Source organism: Quercus robur, chromosome 3 (assembly GCF_932294415.1).
Source record: "Quercus robur chromosome 3, dhQueRobu3.1, whole genome shotgun sequence".
Classification (NCBI taxonomy): Eukaryota; Viridiplantae; Streptophyta; class Magnoliopsida; order Fagales; family Fagaceae; genus Quercus; species Quercus robur.
The window spans coordinates 67,610,771-67,632,305 of NC_065536.1; the positions used below are offsets into that span (position 1 = coordinate 67,610,771).

Sequence of the window (21,535 nt, forward strand, 5' to 3'; positions counted from 1 at the left end):
ACAAATTATCATTAATCCAATAACTTTAATTACCTTTGAGAATCCAATTATAAATTGAATATTGTTTCTGGAGAAAAAAAAAAGATTTCCATATTGGCATTGTGATGTTAAGATTTCTATGTTTTTTTTTGGTCATGTTACTATTTTTGCGTCTGACAGTCTGACTTAGCAACTTTTTAGCCACCCAAGTGTAATTTCAAACTTACTTATCAAAAAAAAAGTGTAATTTCAAACTCTTCATTGAATATCGGCCATTTTTTACCTAACATGGAATATTGGACACAATCAATTATAAAATGTCGGTAAATCAGTTACATAATATTCTTTCAATATTTTGCTGTTGCTTAGTTGGGCTTATCTTCAATACTTTTTTTAAAGGAATTTCCTTTTGTTTTAATGAGAAATTATCACATTATCCACTAATAACTAAATAAAATGTGAGGATTAAAACTCGTTACCACTTGTCATTGTATATTTAAAACAAAGGGACATGTCCAGTTAAAAAAGTACGGGAGGTAAGCCAGACCCGCTCCAAAATGGGTCCCTTGGGAAACATTCCCTTGGTTATAATTTCAGTTCTTCTCAGTGTTACTGCCATTATTGATGCTTGTTCCAATGGAGGATGCAAGGTCTTAACTCTTTATTCCATGATATATAGTATCATTGCACAAAAAGTGACATAAATTTATGCATAATTTCAGCTAATGTTGTTGTATTTTTCTGTTATAGCAGCTCCTAGAGGAATGCTCATCAACTGCAGATTGTGCGGCTGGCCTATTGTGTGGCGCTTGTCCTACGAGATTTGATAATGAAAGATGTATAAGATCAACCTTTACAGACCAATTCAAGCTGCTGGTACTCTCTCTCCTTCTTAAAGTAAAAATTTGTCAAGCGTCTTGTATCTCAGTGAAATTGTTCGGTTATCCAATAGAAGAGAACCTAAATTCAAATCTCCTTACTCCCCACACGTTGTAAACCAAAAAAAAAATCAGTAGAAAATTTTGAAATATATACCATTCTCTGTCAATAAATCTCAATCCCAAAAACAACTAAAAATCAGCTACTTTATTTTATTCTCTATAAATGTAAAGTATTTCAAAATGGTTATATCAGCTATCTTTCAAACCATACTCATTTTGATTACAAGGTTTTCAATAACTTTCCTCTCACAAAAAAAGGCTGTCAATAACTAATTTTGAATCTCATTCTATATGAAGATTTTGTAGACTTTTTTATGTTGTTGATCTCTCTTTGTGATTGCAAACTATTGGAAATCCAAATCCATGTTATTGGTTCTATGTATTTGATTCACTAATTGTTGTCTTTTGAACAACACTACATTGATCATCGAAAACTTTGAAGAGAAGGCAAAATGAAGAGGAAAACCTTAGCAATTGATTAAAAGATCAATGATTAGTCTATGTGTATTTGGCAACCAAATAAAATTTGCTTTTTGCTTAAATTATCTACTATTTGTCCTACGCTACTTTTAATCTCAATTTTATTCAAATAATCTAACTTTTAGTTTTTTAGAAATAAGCTAATTTTTAGCTTTTTGTTTCACATTATGCAAATAAGGTGTACTATAAATAAGCAATTCTTACTAATTGTTGAATTTTGAATTGGGATGAACATAGATGTATCTTATTCAATAGGCCGGTAAAGAAATACTAGTCACTACTTGAAATTTAGGATGGTGGCTTTTCATGAAGTTCAAACTTTATTTCCAGTCATACTATTCTCACTTTAAAATAAAACACACTAACCAGCTTAATTTGCAACAGAACAATTCTTTAGCTTTCAACAAATATGCATATTTGACAACCCACAATTCTTTTGCCTTTGATGGAGAACCATCCCATACCGGGATTCCTCGACTTGCATTGCCAAATCAAGAAGACAGTATCACACAACAACTAAATGTGAGTCCATACATTCATAGATTGTTTTGATAAAGAGTAAAACTTGGGTATAATTCCTCAAGCATTGTGCCTAAGGTTCTCCAATTAAATTTAAACATATGGCTGCATTGACTTTAATTTTCCTTCGGAAAGGTAACGTTGTTTGTGCCATATCGGTCAATGCAATTATGTGTTTAAATTTAATTGAAGCACTTAAGAAACTGTACCTAAGTTCTACCCTTTGATAACTTACTTGTACTTCATATATAACTGACAATTGTCTTTTTCCAGGATGGAGTTCGAGCCTTAATGTTGGACACATATGACTTCGAGGATGACATTTGGTTGTGCCATTCATTTGAAGGGGAATGTAATGACTTTACTGCCTTTGTAAGCAATTCATAAACCCTACTTACAAGCACAATATAATTTAAATTATGCTCTACAGAAGAAAATTTGGTGATATGATTACAAATTTACATAGAGAGTTGATAGCTTGTACTAAGTATAAAAGAGTAAAATGGTTTATAATGTTTCAATGAACTAATTTATGGTAACAATAATGCTGGTTTCGACTCTTTGCTTTTCACAGAGCCCTGCTATAGACACTTTGAAGGAAGTAGAAGCCTTCTTAGCAGCAAATCCATCAGAAATTGTGACCCTAATTTTGGAAGACTATGTAGAATCCCCAAATGGATTAACAAAGGTTTTTAATGCTTCTGGTTTGATGAAGTACTGGTTTCCAGTGTCAAACATGCCTCAAAATGGTCAAGATTGGCCTCTTGTCAAAGACATGGTAGCTAATAATCAAAGGCTTATTGTCTTCACCACAGAGAGAAAAAAGCAAGAAAGCGAAGGAATAGCTTATCAATGGAACTATATGGTCGAAAATATGTGTAAGTCCCCTGCTTTATGTCAAGAACAGAAACAACATGATGTTCCATTAAACACATTTTATGTCAGATTTAAATTGCACTCTTTAAAATTTTTTATTTTCATCCCCCATGTCTGTTTTCAACATAAAGGATAAAAATGAAAAAAATTAAATAATAAAAAAATGGGTAAAAGTACAGTTACACCAAAAATAAAAAATAAAGCTTTAAAAGTATAAGTACATAAGCTGAATAAAAAGCTTAATTTCATCCTACTGGCTACTGCTCATCCAAAATGAAAACACCCCAAACATAAGGATCAAAATTGGAATTCAGTCTACATGAAGAACATAACAATTGGATGATGCTCCTTAATATATGTACAGTGAAGCATTCTTTCTATTTAATATTGATAGTGCTATGAATTTTGAGTTTCTTTTGTTTTAAGATTTGCAGATGGGGATGATGCAATGAATTCAGGAAGCTGTCCTAACCGTGCGGAGTCAGCAGCACTCAATGACAAAACTAAGTCTTTGGTTCTGGTAAATTACTATAAGTCAGTTCCAATTATGAAAAGCTCGTGTGAAGATAATTCACCAGAGCTCCTTAATATGCTTCAAACATGTTATGGAGCAGCTGGTAACCGATGGGCTAACTTTATTGCTGTTGACTTCTACAAGGTAAAGCTATTATTTTTCCATCATGGGGGTTTCTCCTATAGGAACATGAAGTTTGGTTTGGGATTATTGTTATAGTTATTGTATATTGATGCAGAGGAGTGATGGTAGAGGAGCATTTCAAGCTGTAGACAGATTGAATGGGAAGCTATTGTGTGGCTGCAATGATGTGAATGAATGCGCGGTAAGATGTCTTTTACTCAACTTGATTGCAGTATGCAATACATACATAATAGATACTAGCATGGTTCATATGTCTAGGAGTAAGAAGAGACACTTATTTTCAATTTTTCTTGCAGCCTGGATCGTTGACAACGTGCAATCCAAAGGAACCAATACAGAATTCTAAAATGGCGATTTGAGCTTTGAAGTAATTTTGACCCTATAATAATGAGAATCCTTGTGTAACTACATGGTGGGGTGGCATGTACGTTAGGAGGTCTGGTGAGAGGGCATGATGGGTAGTATTTATGTTGGAATAATAAATTGGTTACTTCACCTTGTTCAATTATGGTTGGCTATGTTCCCATGTAAATTAAGCTGCATGATGGGTAGTATTTATGTTGGAATAATAAATTGCTAATTTCACCTTGTTCAGTTATGGTTGGCTATGTTCCCATATAAATTAAGCCCAGACAGACCAAATTCAAGGATTTGGAATTAAAAGAATTCGATTAGTTTGCTTGAGTGAAGTTCTATAAAGACATAAATTTGTGAGAAATAAAGAAAGGAGGAAAAAAGCAGAGGCTCTCTTGCTCCAACAAGATGAATAATAAATTTCAAATAACATCTTGAAACCTTTGTTGGGGGGTAACTTAGAACTCATTTGACTTGAATAACCAATACATAAGAGCGAGTTTGGGTTGCATCTGAGTGTTCCAATGCTTTGGATCCAACATGGAAATTATAGGTGTTCAAAAATGGTCACATGTTACTTTCGTGTTCCATCCAGTACACTGAAGCACTAAATAAAAGCCTTACTCCAAATTTTGGCTGCCTTTATTCAAAACAAGATTTTCAAACTCTTACCCCAAAATTTTCAACCCTGAACATATTTTGTATCAAAATCATAGAATATATAATCTTGGATGGTCAAACCAAATTCACACACAATTTCATGTGCTAAGTTTAGCACAAATAACTTGTGAAGTGTATGCAAGTAGTAACAACATGAGATACATGTGAGGTGATATGTAGATAGTAATCAATTACAGTTTCTACATTATTCATAATATAAATTTGAAAGTGACCATCACCTAAAAAGTTACATCATATAACTCCCACATTTCCTACAAAATAAGCTTGCAATCATGCATTTTTTTTTTAGCCTTATTGTATACAGACTTTTTTTTAAAAAAAAAAAAAATTTATTTTGAGGCTACACTTTTTTTTTCTTTTTGTGCGTGTACTACATTTTCTCGAGCACAAAATCTTATAATATGCACTAAGGTATTCATGATTGGCTAGTAAATAGTGGTGAGGTGGTTATTTATGTATTTCTCTTAGGATTTTTTAGTCTTTACAATCAAAAGCATGTGACTTCAAAATTAAGAGCATATGATCAAAAAATATAAACACTCATACAAACATGCACTACATAGTTAATACTAGCAAAGTGCAGAAAAATAAGCTCATCTAAGCTAAACAAGGTACACAAGCATGCTATGCAAAGATAATATGGCCAACCTTAACTACACATCCATGATGTGTAATACAAAACACATCCTTCCACTTTCCTCTTTCCTTCCCTTATTTATTTATTTATTTTATGAAAACAAAAACTACCTAATATGAAATGCATGAATGTAATGTAATGCAAAAAAAAAAAAAAAAAGGAAAAAATGGTCACAAAAGATTTAGAGATAAAGCGCAAGAACCATGTTAGAAAGACTCAATTAGATTAAGCTTTTTGCATCCATAACCTCTTAGGTGCAACTTTGGTTCTAGAGTTATTATTCAGATTAGAATGATGAGAAACTTCAGCATTAGTATAAAGGTTCAAAGTCTTTACCAATTCACCAATAAATACCATAGGATCTTGTGCTTGAGGCACATGTATTTTTTGCTTAGTTGTTCGCTTAGCAGCTTGCAACTTGAAACAATTTGGGCATGTATGCCCAGTCTTTCCACAAAAATGACAAACCTACAAAGGTCTATCATGCTTTTTACCCTTAGGGAAGTTAGGACTCTTAGGCTTAGACTCTTTAAGATCTACCTAATCTTCCTAGGAGCATGAACTTCTTCTTTTGGCTTTACAACTTCTATCTTAGATGGTTCAAAAGAAGGAACAAAGTTTGTGGAACGAGTTTCAAACTCAGTGATGCTATGAACAAAACCTAAACCTGATTTTTCTAAGGGAGAATTCTGAATACTCAACATTTGATTTGTCAGCCTTCACCTTATTTACCAGTTCATTAGCATCAAACAAATTTAGCAACAAGTTTTTCTTTTCTTGTTCAAGAATGGCTATCTTCTTTAGCCATAAATCGACATTCATTGCATCCTTTGCAACAATCTTGCATAACTTGTTATAAGTTTCTTGCAAGTCAACACTCTCAGAGAGTTTCCCATTAGAAGGGTTCTCTTCAACCAAATCACTTTTATTAACTACAGCAGTAGTTGTGAAAGTAAAGAAGTTTCCATCTTCATCACTTCTAGACTCATGATCAGAAACTTTACCATCACTAAGGTTACAGCCATAACTTTACCCTTTGTTCTCAAGAATGTTGGATATTCTAATTTCACATGACCTATAGAATTACTAGAAGATTGACCAACTTTTTCTTTTGATTTTTTAGTATTATTGATTTTAGTTGGTTCATTTTTCTTAGAGTTCTTAGGTTCAGCATTGTTTTTACCTCTTGTCCTTCTATTGTTATTCCTGAGAAAGTTTCTAAAGTTCTTGGCAAGATATGCAATCTCTGTAGAAAAGAGTTCATCATCAAATCCATTATCATCAACTGACTTGAGAGCCATTGATTTGGATATGTTAGTTTTCGGTAGGTCTAACTCATAGGATTGTAGAGATGCTACAAGCTCATCAATAGGGATGGAGTCCACATCCTTGCTTTTAGTAATGGCAGTTACTTTAGATCTAAAGTCCTCAGTTAAGGATCTAAGAATCTTTCTAACTATCTTAGGTTGATCATAAATTTCACCCAAATTATATGCAAAATTAACAATATCATTTAGTTTAGCATAGAATTTATCAAAACTTTCATCCTTAGACATTCTAATGTTTTCAAACCTAGTTGTCAATTGCTGCAACTTGTTTATTTTAACTACCTTTGTGCCTTCATGCACAGTTTGGAGAATTTTCCAAGCAGTGTGAGCAACCTCAACATTTAAGATTCTCCTAAACTCATCCATAGAAACAACATTAAAAATAGCATTCATAGCTTTGCTATTAAAAGTGGCTGCTTCTTTTTGGGATGTTGACCACTCACTAATAGGAGTAGCCAGTTTCTCCCATTCATATTCAACGGAGTTCCACACTCTCTCATCTATAGATTTCAAGAAGGCTTTCATTCTAACCTTCCAATAGGCATAGTTATTCCCATCAAAGTGTGGATGGATCACAAGAGAGTGACTGTGTTCCATGACAACAGGGGTCAAGGATTAATTCTTAGATCAAGAGATCTAACACAAAAGCTAACCTGCTTTGATACCACTTGTTAGATTTTAGATCCCTATAAACTAGATTGTTTAACCTGATTAATTAACCAAGTGAATACTTAGGTTTATTATTCAAATCTAGGTTAAAAAAATAAAGTCATATCATGTAAAGCAGTGGAAAATAAAAAACACAATGATATGATGACCTAGGAAAACCAAATAGGTAAAAAATATGAGGAGGATTTAATCTAGCTATCCTCAAAGTAAAAACAAATCCACTATAGAAATAATTGAAATTTACAAAAGGACTTAGACCACTTACATCCTAATGCTACTACACGTAGAACTTACTGACACGACTCTGTGCAAGTTCCGAATCCACGGACTACTTCTTTCTTGTGACTTTGAGACTCCTCTCAAAGGTTTTGTTGTTCTTTGAATGTCTTTTATGCAGCAACTAAAACAACCATCAAGTTTTTGACGTGAATCTTGATCTTGATAGCTCTATGTGTGTGTTTGAAGGTACAAACCTCTCAGATCTCACAAAAGACTCAACACACAACTCAACAAGGACTTCTAAAACGTAGTTAGGGTTTTTCCTTTTATACTAGGAGTGAAACACTTAATCCTACATGTCATATGGGCTTGGGTTGCATTTGAAACTTTTGCATAATTTTCTGGGCTGCAATTCTCGATCGATTGAGCGTTGCAGTTTTACATAGTAAATTCCAGCAAAACACTCGATTCAAACTTACACTTAAACAAACTTTGAGCAAGCCTAAGCCTAAACCTAGACCTATTTGGCTATTTCCATACCTAGGTTTCGGTTCACATTTGGATGGCAAAGATGGATAAAGGCCCACTTATTCTAATAGAGAACATTGCTTGAGATGAACATTGCTTGAGATGTTACTCTCTCTCTCTCTCTCTCTCTCTCTCTCTCTCTCTATATATATATAAATATATATATAGCCAAAGCTTAGAGAAAATCCAATTAGATTTTAATTGGATTTTCAATTTTATGCCATGTGTCCCATTTAATTTTTAATTTAGTGTCAAGTGAATTATTGAGTTTTAAAATCAAAGAGTCTAAATCTGATTAGATTCTAAATTAGATTTCAATTGAAGTCCAATTTTTCGTCACGTGTCCATCTAAGTTTTTTAATTTTATGTAAGTGAATTATTGGGTGCAAAAACTTAAGAGCCTAAAACCAATTAAAATATATGGTTTAAAAAATATGTAAGCAAATTCCATGTATAGTTTGAACCTCTTTTAAAAAAAAGTTTAATTTGAATCATATAATTGTGAATTTTTTTTAATTGTACCTGTGCAAATGCACGGGGTTACATACTAATCTATATATATATATATATATATATAGCCAAATCTTAGAGAAAATTCAATTGGATTCTCAATTTTGTGCCACATGTCTTATCTATTTTTAAATTTTTGTGCCAAGTGAATTATTTACTGTAAAAATCGAATAGTTCATATCTAATTAGATTCCAAATTGGATTTCAATTAGAGTCCAATTTTGCACTACGTCTCTATCAAATTTTTTAATTTTTGTAGCAAGTGAATTATTGGGCGCAAAAATCGAAGAGTCTAAATTCAATTAAATTCTAAATCATATATATATAATGAGAAATCATTACATATTTTAGAAATGTATGGTTTAAACAAGGTGTAAGATAATATCATGTGTAATTTGAACATCTTTTTTTAAAAAATGTATGATTTGAACTATGTAATTGTTATTGTTTTAAATTGTATTCGTACATAAGCATAGGGTTACACACTAGTCTATATATATATAGCCAAAACTGAGAGAAAATCCGATTAAATTCTATAATTGAAGTCCAATTTTGCCTCGTGTCCTGAATTAATTATTTTTTGAGGGGGTTTTATTTTTTTAATTTTGGAGACAAATGTGGGACCACATCATAAATATTCATCTAAGTGAGTTATTAAATACAAAAACCAAAGAATCTAGAAGTAATGAACTATAAAAAAGAAGAAAAAAAGTGCTTCATAATAACAAAAATTAAGAAGTAATAAAAAATTAAAATAGTATTCTTACAAGACTTTTTAAAACATTAAAATAATAAACAAATACAGAAATTTTACATTTTATACCTAATAATATTCTTACAAGACTTTTTAAAAAAATTAAAAAAAAAATATAAGAATGACTATCAATAGTATTTAAATTATATATGTAGAAATTATACTATGCATTTTAATGTATATCTTAAGTATATCCATGCATATGTATGGGGTTACAAGCTAATATAAATAAAACATCACAAACCCAATAAAAAAAGTAAACTCATGTGTATATCCATAAAAAGAAGAAGTAAAACTTATGTATATATCTATGGCTTAAAAATGTGTAACTATTACACTAGATATATATGTAATTATGATTTTTTTTTAATTGTACTGTGCATATGCACAAGTTATACACTAGTCTATATATCTATATAATTTATATATTTATATCTATATAACAACTAATAGTCGAAACATTTCACTTTTTGTTGACTCATTCTCATTGCACCACGTGGCTACATAAATTAATGCCACGTCTATGATTAAAAACCAAGGAAATCAATTTCGTACTGTACCAGCCGGTATGGCCGGTATATATCGTATTGTCCTGCAATCTGGTACAAAATACCCCTATGTTTTGTATCGGAAAAAATACCAGCCGTACCGGCCTCGTACTGGCGAAATCTGACCGTTCCAGCTGGTAAATGGATACCGAGCCGAAACTTGAAAAACTTTTTTTTGTTTGTTTGTTAATTTTGACATTTTTCAAGGGCAGGATGGTGAAAAACTAAGTAAGCTAAGAAAACCCAGCAGAAAGAAAGAGAAAAATGAAAGAAAAATGCACAATAGCTTTTCAAAATGAAGTTAGAATAACCTCATGCACTCACCGTCTCTTTTTTCACTAAAGCCAACGGCCTCTCACTAAATCTTGAGTGGTGATGGACGATGACACAAGCAGCAATATGAACGAGAGAAATGAGACAAAACTGAAAGCTCAAAAGACAAAGTTAAGAAGAGAGAGCTAAAATCGTTTGAAATTTGAAAGTGGAGAAGAAATTGTAAGTGGAGAAGAAAAGAGTGAAAAGATGAGAGGAACGTGTGGAGAAACGTGTGACTGAGATAGAGAGAGACATGTATTTATTGTTTTCTTATTGAAAGATGTCAAAAGACTCAGTAATAGTTTTCTTATTGAAAGATGTGAATGTTAGTGACTGAGAGAGAGGGAAATGTGTGAAGAGGAAAAAAGTAAAAAATGCAGCAGTATCTATGAGTGAAAAGATAAGAAAACATTTATTGTTTCTTGATTCTTTCATTTGAAGCCATAATTTTTATATTATTTAATTTTTTTCACCTTTGACAACTAACAACTTCCCTACCTAGACACGTCAGTGACATCACCATAACTTCATTTTGTATTTTATTTTCTTATCTACTACTTATAACTTATAAGCTTAATTAGTATATTAGTAATTACAAAAAATATACTAGTAAAAACATTATTAAAAGGATACTAAATTTATTTATTTTAAATGTTATGAATATATATATAAATATATATATATATATATATATATTTATATTTATATTATTTTGCGGTAAACCAGAAACGCTACACCGGTATTGATCGGTATCCGAAACATATCATACCGCTGGCCAAATCGGTACAGCCTCTAGTACGATCTTGACTCCCTTGTTAAAAACACAACAATTGTATCTTTTCAGTTAAACGTTCACCTTAAAATAAAAAAATTGCCTATTATTATAAATTAGAGACACAACTCTTAGGGCAATAGTTATAAATAAAACATCACTTCTTTTTTATATTTTTCTCATTGAATGTTCTACTTTCCCTTCTCTCTCCCTCCATCTAAAATTTAGTATTTGCAATAGAACTTCTCTTTTTGATAACACCAGCCAGCAAAGTTCCAAAACAAGGATAAAGGTTAAATAGCTCTCCTCAAATATATGGTAAATAAAAAGTGGGTTAACATAGCACAATATATATATATTTTTTAGTAAACAGTAATACTTATTAGAACACATACGAAAATAGTAATACTAGTGTTTTAAACTGGGTTTATAATATATTACATAACCAGAGTACAACTACAAAAGAGCTTAACCTTTGTAGTTGTAGATTGGGGTTATAAGCAATGGACATTTGTAGCACAGTATTTGCATTATAAATTCAAAAGGATTTGCGTGAGTTCTAAGTAAATGTTATTGTGAGATTTATATTCATCTTTACGTTAATATTACTTTCAGTGGTGATATTGATTTTGATGTTGGATTACATAGTAACATAACTGGTTTATTCTCTTCTAATATTATTCCTTTTTCAAACAACTTTAGACAATCTCATAGTGCAACAATAAAACGAATACAGTAAATAGAGTTTGTATGAAAGACAAATTGTCGAAAGTTGTTATATATTGTTGCTATTAGTCTTTGATATAGAGAAGTATATATGAAACTATCAAATTGGTTTTGAGTTACTATTTGGTGGATTCTTTGGACGACTTATATGTGTAACACCCCAACCTAATTGCATAATTAATTTTATGGGTTTATATGCATGTTATTATCTTAATTACTTTTAAGTGCATGAAGCTTTGATTTTGTGATATTATAAAACATATATACTCTTTTAATGTTATGGATATAACTTTATAAAGGTAAGGATATATATATATATATATATATATATGCAAAATGGTATTATTCTTTGTGCCTTTCTAGAAATATAAACTTATAAGGGGTGAAAAGTATATATATATATATATGCAAAATGATATAATTCTTTGTGCCTTTCTAGAAATATAAACTTATAAGGGGTGAAAAGTATATATGCCAAAAGTTGAAAATGTGGGTCATGATTTTTCTCTCCTTAGCATTACACGTATTCCACCCCAAGTCTACTCTCCTTATCTTCTTTTGCTGCCCCGATAGTCTTCTCCCTTATCTTTCTCTTGGCTGTACCAGAAAGTCCAGCCCCTCTTTCTCTACTCCTTTTTCCTTGTTCTTGTTCCTTCTTCTCTCTTTGCTCTTACATGGCAACACCTTTCCCTTACTCCCTCACTGAAAATCATAGATATCTCTCTAAGAAGAAATTAAGAGCCTAACACTAAGATTTCATCTTCAAAGTGTGTGGGTAAGTAAATTAAACCTCATCTGATTTTGAGTGTTTTGATAGTATAATTGTTTTGTTTATTTTCCTTCTTTATTCTCTAATCTGATTTTAAAAGCTGAACTTGTGATTCTATTTTAGTAACTTGAAAGAGTGATGATGTTGTGGTCTATTGAATGCTTATTAACATATTTTAATATGTATAGTATGGGTATAAAAATACACAAATGAAATGAAGGCATATTGCTATTAGTTGATGATTTTGTAAGAAAATGTGCAGAAGCTGTCACTGTGATAGATTTGATGTTCACAACAAGAAAATTCTGTATTAAATCATATTTTGTGAATTAAGATTCTAGAAGTAGTTTTTATGAATTGTAAGACACACATGGTTGTTATGGAAGTGGTTTCATAGTATTTGGATTAACATAAAAATAATGGTTTAATTTTTAAATTGCAAAGAAATTCTGTCAGGACAGATTTGAGTATGCTGTCTTGCGTGATTTTTAGTAAATCATGGTTTTATTCTTTGACTCCAAAATTTTTATGGTATATATTAGACATACAGGGGAGTGGATTTGTTAAATTTCATGACATTTGGATGTGTGTGGACAGCCCATTTGTATTTTACAAATGGGGCATATGCTGCTGAAATGAGCAATGAACAACATATGCTACACCTGACTTTGTGGATTTAATTCTTAAGTTAGGGTGAGTGTTTTGAGCTATAATTTATGTGGGGCCCAATAGTTTATGGGCCAGGCCCACTTGCTCATGGGGAGCCCGCAGGCCCAAGCTGAAAAAAGTTATGGCCCAAGCTTAAAAGTATAAGGCCGAGGATGGCCCAAATATACAGCCGAGGACGGTTTAGTCCTCGGCAAGCCTAAAGCTCCCTTGACAAAAGGGGTAAAAGAGAGCTATAAGAACAAATCCGTAAGAAGATCTAAAATATCTTGGGAAAGTTACCCTTATTACCCTTCCCAGATAAGACTATACACCTAACAGAACCGGATTCTTAGGCTTTATCTACCATCCCCACCAATTCTGGGATTAGACTGACGGGACAAATGTCAGTCTTGGAAAAGTTAACCCTACACGTGGACGAAGGACAGCAAACGCAGGATAATATAAAAGGAAACATAAGGTAACGAAGTGGGGAGGCCCCATTTCACTTCCTGGGAAAAACTCCAGGAATGAGAATGCCCGGACAATATATGTACACCACCACGAAAAACCCACCGCCGGGTAACCGGAGAAAGACATTAGTGCTCCTCGGACATGATCCGAGGAGTCCAATCCCTCAAGTTACAAAGCTGTAGGGCTTGGATATCCAGGCTAAATCCTTTTCTTATCCGAGTTTCCCTAAAGTCCGATTTGGGCCAACGCCCTGTGACCAAACGCTAGCCTTTCAAGCCCACTCTCTACAAATCTTATTGTGAGGGATCCTCCACGTGCGAGCCCAACGTCATTGTTGGGCCATTTGAGAATCGTGTCCCTACAATTGGCGCCGTCTGTGGGAAGGCTTGCGCGTTGGCGCAGGTGGCGCATGAGTCAACCCTCTAGCAAGCGGAGATTCGTGAATTTTTCCCCATCTCCAGTGACCTGAAGTTGTTGCTCTGATATGAACTTGCACCAGGGCTTACATCCTGTAGCGCCAACGGCACGGGCGTCTCTAGGGGCTTCCGACCCCAAATCAGCTCTCCCCGTCAGGGTCAAGGGGCTGACCTGCGAAAAAACCATAAGTTTTGGACAGAACCAAGGCCTTGCATGGTCCTCGGACTCAAGCCTGTGGGGAAACCAAGTACACAGAAGAAAAAACATAAGTTTTGGACAGAACCAAGGCCTTGCATGGTCCTCGGACTCAAGCCTATGGGGAAACCAAGTACACAAAAGAAAAAACATAAGTTTTGGACAGAACCTAGGACTTGCATGGTCCTCGGACTCAAGCCTATGGGGAAACCAAGTACACAGAAGAAAAAACATAAGTTTTGGACAGAACCTAGGACTTGCATGGTCCTCGGACTCAAGCCTATAGGGAAACCAAGTACACAGAAGAAAAAACATAAGTTTTGGACAGAACCAAGGCCTTGCATGGTCCTCGGACTCAAGCCTATGGGGAAACCAAGTACACAGAAGAAAAAACATAAGTTTTGGACAGAACTAAGGCCTTGCATGGTCCTCGGACTCAAGCCTATGGGGAAACCAAGTACACAGAAGAAAAAACATAAGTTTTGGACAGAACCAAGGCCTTGCATGGTCCTCGGACTCAAGCCTATGGGGAAACCAAGTACACAAAAGAAAAAAAAAAAAAAAAAAAAAAAAAAAAAACATAAGTTTTGGACAGAACCAAGGCCTTGCATGGTCCTCGGACTCAAGCCTATGGGGAAACCAAGTACACAGAAGAAAAAACATAAGTTTTGGACAGAACCAAGGCCTTGCATGGTCCTCGGACTCAAGCCTATGGGGAAACCAATTACAAAAAAAAAAAAAAAAAAGTTTTGGACAGAACCTAGGCCTTGCATGGTCCCCGGACTCAAGCCTATGGGGGAAACCAAGTACACAAAAGCACAGTCGGAGTTCCCTACTTCCCAGTCGACAGCTCGGATGGATTATTTAGGGATTATCAGTCTTGGACGGTATTCGCGCGTTTATCACAGAATATTCAACTGTTACCCCGGTTAGTTTCCTAAATTTGATTTACTATGAATTATCGATATAATGCCTGGTAGTACTGGTAAATTAGAATTAGTTAGATTATGTCTCAAGGTATCTTGCTCTAAATATTCTTGAAGCAACACACACATGGAGCACACCCATTCACAAAGTAATGTTGCCCAAAGGATCAGTACTCAAAACATGTAAATAAATTTCTATTTTTACTAAAACAAAGAAGTAGTACAGCGTACAATGAAAAACTGGAATCAGCTTATGTCAGAGCTCACTACATAATTGAGTAGGAAGATGCAGAAAATAAAACAAAGCCGAGGAGCAGTACAGACGAGAGGTTGGCTACTAAAGCTAACCACATAACCAAAAAGAAAGATACAAGAGAATAAGAGAAAGCTGATGAGGTGGGTCAGAGGAGAGGTTGGCTACTGCTCCAAGACCTTGTACTTCCTCAATGCTTTTACATACCCATGACTCAGGCAGCAAAAGAAACCCAACTTGAGCTTGACACCGCTGAAGGAAAGGTGCAGGGAGCTGGAAGTTGAGGGGCTTTCTCTAAATATTTGCCCGCCACAAGGCAGAGGCGCTGACGGCGGAGAATCTCTCTTCTGACACACCAAAATTCTGGCATGAACAGAACCTGCTTCGGATTTTGACTAAAAGAGGGAGAGACACCCTCTCCCCTCGGTCGAAATGAAGTATTCTCTTGAACTTCTGCTTCCTGTGCCCGTACCTCACTATTTTGAGTCTCAGGAGGACACGACGATTCCGTGGCGGAGAGAGTTCCTTCTCCCCAACCCTCGCCTCAAACATGTTATGCTAAGGGAGGACAGCACTGAGTATAGGAGCTGTGATTTGGGAGAAAGCTGAAGGAGTTGTGTGTAGGGAGAGCAACTATCTCTCCCATTTATTTAAGGGAATAAGGTGGTGGCAGTTAATTCATGCAGCATCCCAAGGGACGCTACAAACAAAATAGTTCTGGCTCAACTTCCAACGTCAACTGCAACCACAAGATTAAAGAAGCCTCGTAAAGGCGCACCTCGATCATTGGGACGTCAGAGAGTACCGCGTGGTCAAAGGCTGCAGAGATACCTCTTAATTCGTGGGCCTAGTGAATTCGCGGCCCAGGCCCGTTCTGCATGAGGACCCAGGAACTATGGCCCACGCCAAGAAATAGCCATTGCCGAGAACAACCCCTACTCGGCGCCTCGTGAAATACCTGAGGAAGGGGAGAATCTGAACTCAAAAAAGTTTTGGACAGAACATAGGACTTGCATGGTCCTCAGACTCAAGCTTATGGGGAAACCAAGTACGCAAAAGAAAAGAAAAACATAAGTTTTGGACAGAACCTAGGACTTGCATGGTCCTCGGACTCAAGCCTATGGGGAAACCAAGTACGCAAAAGAAAAAACACAAGTTTTAGATAGAACCCAGGCGTTGCGAAGTCCTCGGACTCAAGCCTTTTGGGGAAACCAACTACTCGGATGGGGAAGGTTCTCAGCTCAAAATACTGTAAAAGATTAAGGCCAATGTGTTAAGAAGATGGCGAAACGACCCAATGTTCATTAGCCTAAGGAAACTGATCATTTTGCGGGCGACATGTCCTCGGATGGTTACTTCTTACACCGTATCAAACACTCAGTCCTTATCTCGGCTAATTTTAAGGTGAGTCTCGTTCCTCACTGGTCAGCATTGCCATGTCGAATAATTTTATTAAAGTTATGGTGGCATCTTTTTATTAGCAAGTATTTTGGTCTTAGTTGTCATTGATTCAAATGCTATACTATTGTGCCGAGCAGTGCTCGCAAATTTATTAAAACATATAAACAGAACATGCGAAGTAGAATAACAATAACTTTTATTAATATGAAAAATAACTACAACGTACAAAGAAGGGCTTAAACAAGCCTATACAAAAATGAATTGCCAAAGCAACAATAGCATCCGCAATACAGATAAGTAAACAGTCAGATGTCTTTTAAACTCGCCTTCAAAGTCTCTCCAATCTCTGCCTCAGTACTGTTCATATCAAGAGAAGAACATTCTTTAGAAAAAGATGAAGGAGAAGGAAGAAGAATTGGAACACATGGAAGCACTTCAGCAAGCTCTTGTCATCAAGGAGCGCAAAGGAAGAAGAGGATGGAGGAGATGAATGAAGAAGATGGAGGACATGAGTAGGAAGGAGGAGAAGAAGAGAGAAGAGATGAAAAAAAAAAAGAGAAAGGAGCAAAAGAGGGAGAAGGAAAAGTACCAGGATGGATCTGATGGTGGATAGAAGAAGAAAGAGAGGCAAAGGGGGGCGCCAGTGAACGAAGAGAGGAAGAAGCAGGGGCACTTAGTCCCTGCCCCAGTCCTGACTCCTAACACGCTGGCGCTATGTTAGATATGCTCATGACAGAGCGAATGGTGGTGATGATGGATGTCTTTGACTCGGTCACGTCGAAAGTGAGATGTGACGAGTCCCTGCTTCGGATTTTGGCTAAAAGGAAGGGGAGACAAATCTTGAGTCTCCGCCATCCTTACCCTGACTGAGCCATCTCGAGCTTTATTAGGACATGGTGTTTTTGGGAATGAAAGGGTTTATTCATGGCTGACTACTATGGTGAACCTTTTATCGGATAAGGTACAACCAGAGGGAAGGAGTGGACTCTGGGAGGAATATGAAGGATTCAAGTATGATAAAATCAGTTTTTGTCTTCTCTCTTTATATAGGGGAAGAAGACAAGGGTACATAACACGTTCGGATCCCCAGGGAAATCTACAATTAAGAATACGCCGTTTCGTTCTCCCACGCCATCAATAGCCGTTAGATCTGGGAGGTTTCGTAAAGGGAAGATATTAAAGACGCGCCTCGGATACCCAAACGGCATAAGGGCAACGTGCGCAAATTCAGGGGAACGGCTCGTAGACCGATACATTCTCTAGGTTGTTGAAGGGTCGCCAACGTCATTCAAGGGCTGAAATAAATGAACCATAATAAGGCTCGGTATCACCAAAACCCACCTTTCCAACCAAGATGTTGGACAGCAGGGTTTTGAGGGACTATTGTGGGGCCCAATAGTTTATGAGCCAGGCCCACTTGCTCATGGGGAGCCCACAGGCCCAAGCTGAAAAAAGTTATGGCCCAACCTTAAAAGTATAAGGCCGAGGATGGCCCAGATATGCAGCCGAGGACGGTTTAGTCCTCGGCAAGCCTAAAGCTCCCTTGACAAAAGGGGTAAAAGAGAGCTATAAGAACAAATCCGTAAGAAGATCTAAAATATCTTGGGAAAGTTACCCTTATTACCCTTCCCAGATAAGACTATACACCTAACAGAACCGAATTCTTAGGCTTTATCTACCATCCCTACCAATTCTGGGATTAGACTGACGGGACAAATGTCAGTCCTGGAAAAGTTAACCCTACACGTGGACGAAGGACAGCAAACGCAGGATAATATAAAAGGAAACATAAGGTAACGAAGTGGGGAGGCCCCATCTCACTTCCTGGGAAAAACTCCAGGAATGAGAATGCCCGGATAATATATGTACACCACCACGAAAAACTCACCGCCGGGTAACCGGAGAAAGACATTAGTGCTCCTCGGACATGATTCGAGGAGTCCAATACCTCAAGTTACAAAGCTGTAGGGCTTGGATATCCAGGCTAAAGCCTTTTCTTATCCGAGTTTCCCTAAAGTCCAATTTGGGCCAACGCCCTGTGACCAAACGCTAGCCTTTCAAGCCCACTCTCTACAAATCTTATTGTGAGGGATCCTCCACGTGCGAGCCCAACGTCATTGTTGGGCCGTTTGAGAATCGTGTCCCTACAATTTAATATGTCTATCCTTTGGTATGTTTGGATCATACATAAATTTTATGCCTTGATTTCTCTATGGTTTGAATACATAATGTGTTTGATGATTGTATCATGTGCTTTCAGGAATCTTGTGTGATGAGAATTAAGATTTTCTTGAGTTTGAGAGTTAGGTTGTGATTGAGGTATAAGTTTATATATTAGAAAGAGTTTGTCCGTAATAAGTTTTGGTTTCTCATTTAGGTAGCAAGAATGAGAATATGGACACTTGAGCTCCTTTTGTACAATCTCTCGCGTCTTCTGTTTTTAGGTAAGGGATTTGTAATATGTACGTTTGATAAGTATAAAAATTATTTAGAAAACTATTATGCATTAAATTTTTTTTAATTAGAGATATTACATATAAGCATGATTTAAGCAAAATTTATGTTCATGAGTTGTTCAATCTTATATACATAATAATTTTAGCATATTGATGCTATTATTTATATCACGAACATAATATTTAAGAATGAAGTGAATATGCTACTGTTGTGAAACATTTATGTAAAAGAAAAGTTATTAGAAAAATATAGTTTTTAGTTATTCCATTGTTATGATCTGAACTCAGCTAGTAGAGGTTACAGTACTAATATTTCCATGGAGATTCTGATTGGCAATTAAAAGTGCGACTGGCTCTGCTGTACCCGCCCTTGTTGGTAACAGCTAACTTGTGGAGGATGTCAACCTATCCCCATGGTTGAAAGTATGTATTATGATAAGATTCCGGAATTACCTAGCATTGTTGGGAATATTGGATGCCTGACACTCTGTGCTGGAAGCCTCCCAAAGTTGTGACAGACTTACATTTGGATTAACTAATATGTATTATAAATGAACTATTAAGCTATTTGGAAATTATAAGAAAAGTATGATGATAAGAAAGGTATATTGAATGTGTTATAAGTCTGATGAGAAGTTATGATAAAGTATTTGATAGTCTGTTCAAAGATAAGATTACTGAATTATGTTTAAATTCCTTATTATGTTCTTTTATATGAAAGGAAAATGAAGTATTTTCATCTAAAAGTTCGTAAGTTATTTTAAGAACAATATGAACAGTATGAAGGCCATCTTATAAAAGCTGGCATATCCATAAAATATTTTATTTACATGCATTTTTATTAAAGGCCCATGGAGCTTAAAACCTTACTAGGCTTCATAGCTCACCCTATTATATTTCAATGCACAGGTTCTTCCTGGAAGTAGCGAGAGTATTAGAGGTGGCAAAGATTCTGTGATTCTCATTTGTTAGAATGTAGAGTATTGTTGTATAGCAGTTTAGCTCTTTTGTTGTATAGGAGAAATCAAGATGTACTTGATCCTTGAGCACAGATGTAATTTAGTATCTTAGTTTGTTTGGAACCCTAGTTGTATGTCTCTGGGGTTAGGTTTGTAATAAGAGTTTTGCTAAACGTTTAGCTATGTAATATTTACACGGATACCTTAAGTTTAAGCCAGGTGGTAATTTTCCAAGTTCAAAAGAAATGAAATTTCAAAGTTTCCATCATTTTTGTGTATTATGGTTTTTATGCAAGAAAATAAGCAGGAATTCAAGAAACAATTCTTGATAAGTACCTTCAGTTTAGGTTGGTTCGTATTAGTATTGAGGCAAACTTAATATTAACATGCCGGTCATGCTCTAAACTTTGAAGTACAGGTTTGGGTCGTGACAATATGTATTTATTTATTGTGTGAAACCGCCTGATTGATTTATTGGCTATATGTTTTTGATGAGAATACATGTGTGATGCCCCAATTTGATTGATTGTGTGGATGTGTGGTGAGTCCCACATAGGGTATTTACTAGGTAGATCTGGGTTTTATTAACAACTACAAGGAGCCTCAATTGTGACTTGTCCTTTTGAGGTAAAACACAGAGATGGCTAGCGCTTTTCCTTGGGTCGTTACATATGGTATCAGAGCCGGCCCGGTAACCCAGTATGGGCTTAGAAACACTACCTATAAAGTGGGTCCTAATAAGGACGTTAGAGATTTAAGTGGGGGAGATTGTGATGTCCCAATTTGATTGATTGTACCACAAGTCCGAGGATCGAAACCTGAATTTGATACCATATGTAACGACCAAAGGAAAAGCGCTAGCCATATCTGCGCTATACCTCAAAAGGACTAGTCACAATTGAGGCTCTTTGTAGTTGTTAATAAAACTCAGATCTACCCAGTAAATACCTGATGTGGGACTCATCACACATCCACACAATCAATTAAATTGGGGCATCACAATCTCCCCCACTTAAATCCCTAATGTCTTCGTTAGGGCCCACTTTATAGGTAGTGTCTCTGAGTCCACACAAGGTTACCAGGCTAGCTCTGATACCATATGTAACGACCCAAGGAAAAGAGCTAGCCTCATCTGAGCTATACCTCAAAAGAATTAGTTACAATTGAGACTCTTTATAGTTGTTAATAAAGCTCAGATCTACCCAGTAAATACCCGATGTAGGACTCATCACACATTCACACACATTATACAATCAATCAAATTGGGGCATCACAACATGTTTAAGTTGGAAGCCATTAATTCTTTTATTTTGTGAAACCACGAACGGTTTGATAACCCAAGCCTTGTACTGGTTTGGGTTAATGGTGGAAAAGAAAGAAACAAGTTTCATTATAAACCATGGCGGCTCCAAGATTTTTTTATTAGGGGGGTCAATAATGGTGGAGCTAGAAATTTATTGGCGAGGGTAGGCACGAGTAAAAATATAAGATGATTTTTTTTTTTTTTTTTTTGGTTTTTCTCTATATACAACCGCCACATTATATA

General features: G+C 35.6%; 1 protein-coding gene and 1 long non-coding RNA gene across 2 annotated transcripts; both read left to right on the forward strand.

Annotated features, from left to right (window-relative positions):
• Nucleotides 1-536: 536 nt before the first annotated feature.
• Nucleotides 537-3,812, forward strand: LOC126719988 (PI-PLC X domain-containing protein At5g67130-like). The gene is made up of 8 exons (XM_050422479.1): nucleotides 537-629; nucleotides 733-855; nucleotides 1,785-1,922; nucleotides 2,193-2,291; nucleotides 2,494-2,797; nucleotides 3,230-3,453; nucleotides 3,548-3,634; nucleotides 3,750-3,812. The coding sequence occupies exons 1-8, from the start codon at nucleotides 537-539 to the stop codon at nucleotides 3,810-3,812; spliced, it is 1,131 nt and encodes a 376-aa protein (XP_050278436.1).
• An 8,220-nt stretch (nucleotides 3,813-12,032) lies between these two features.
• On the forward strand, nucleotides 12,033-20,257 carry LOC126719051 (uncharacterized). The gene is made up of 3 exons (XR_007653178.1): nucleotides 12,033-12,269; nucleotides 18,952-19,018; nucleotides 19,940-20,257. It is a non-coding gene; the product is annotated as an uncharacterized LOC126719051 (long non-coding RNA).
• The last annotated feature ends 1,278 nt before the right edge of the window (nucleotides 20,258-21,535 follow it).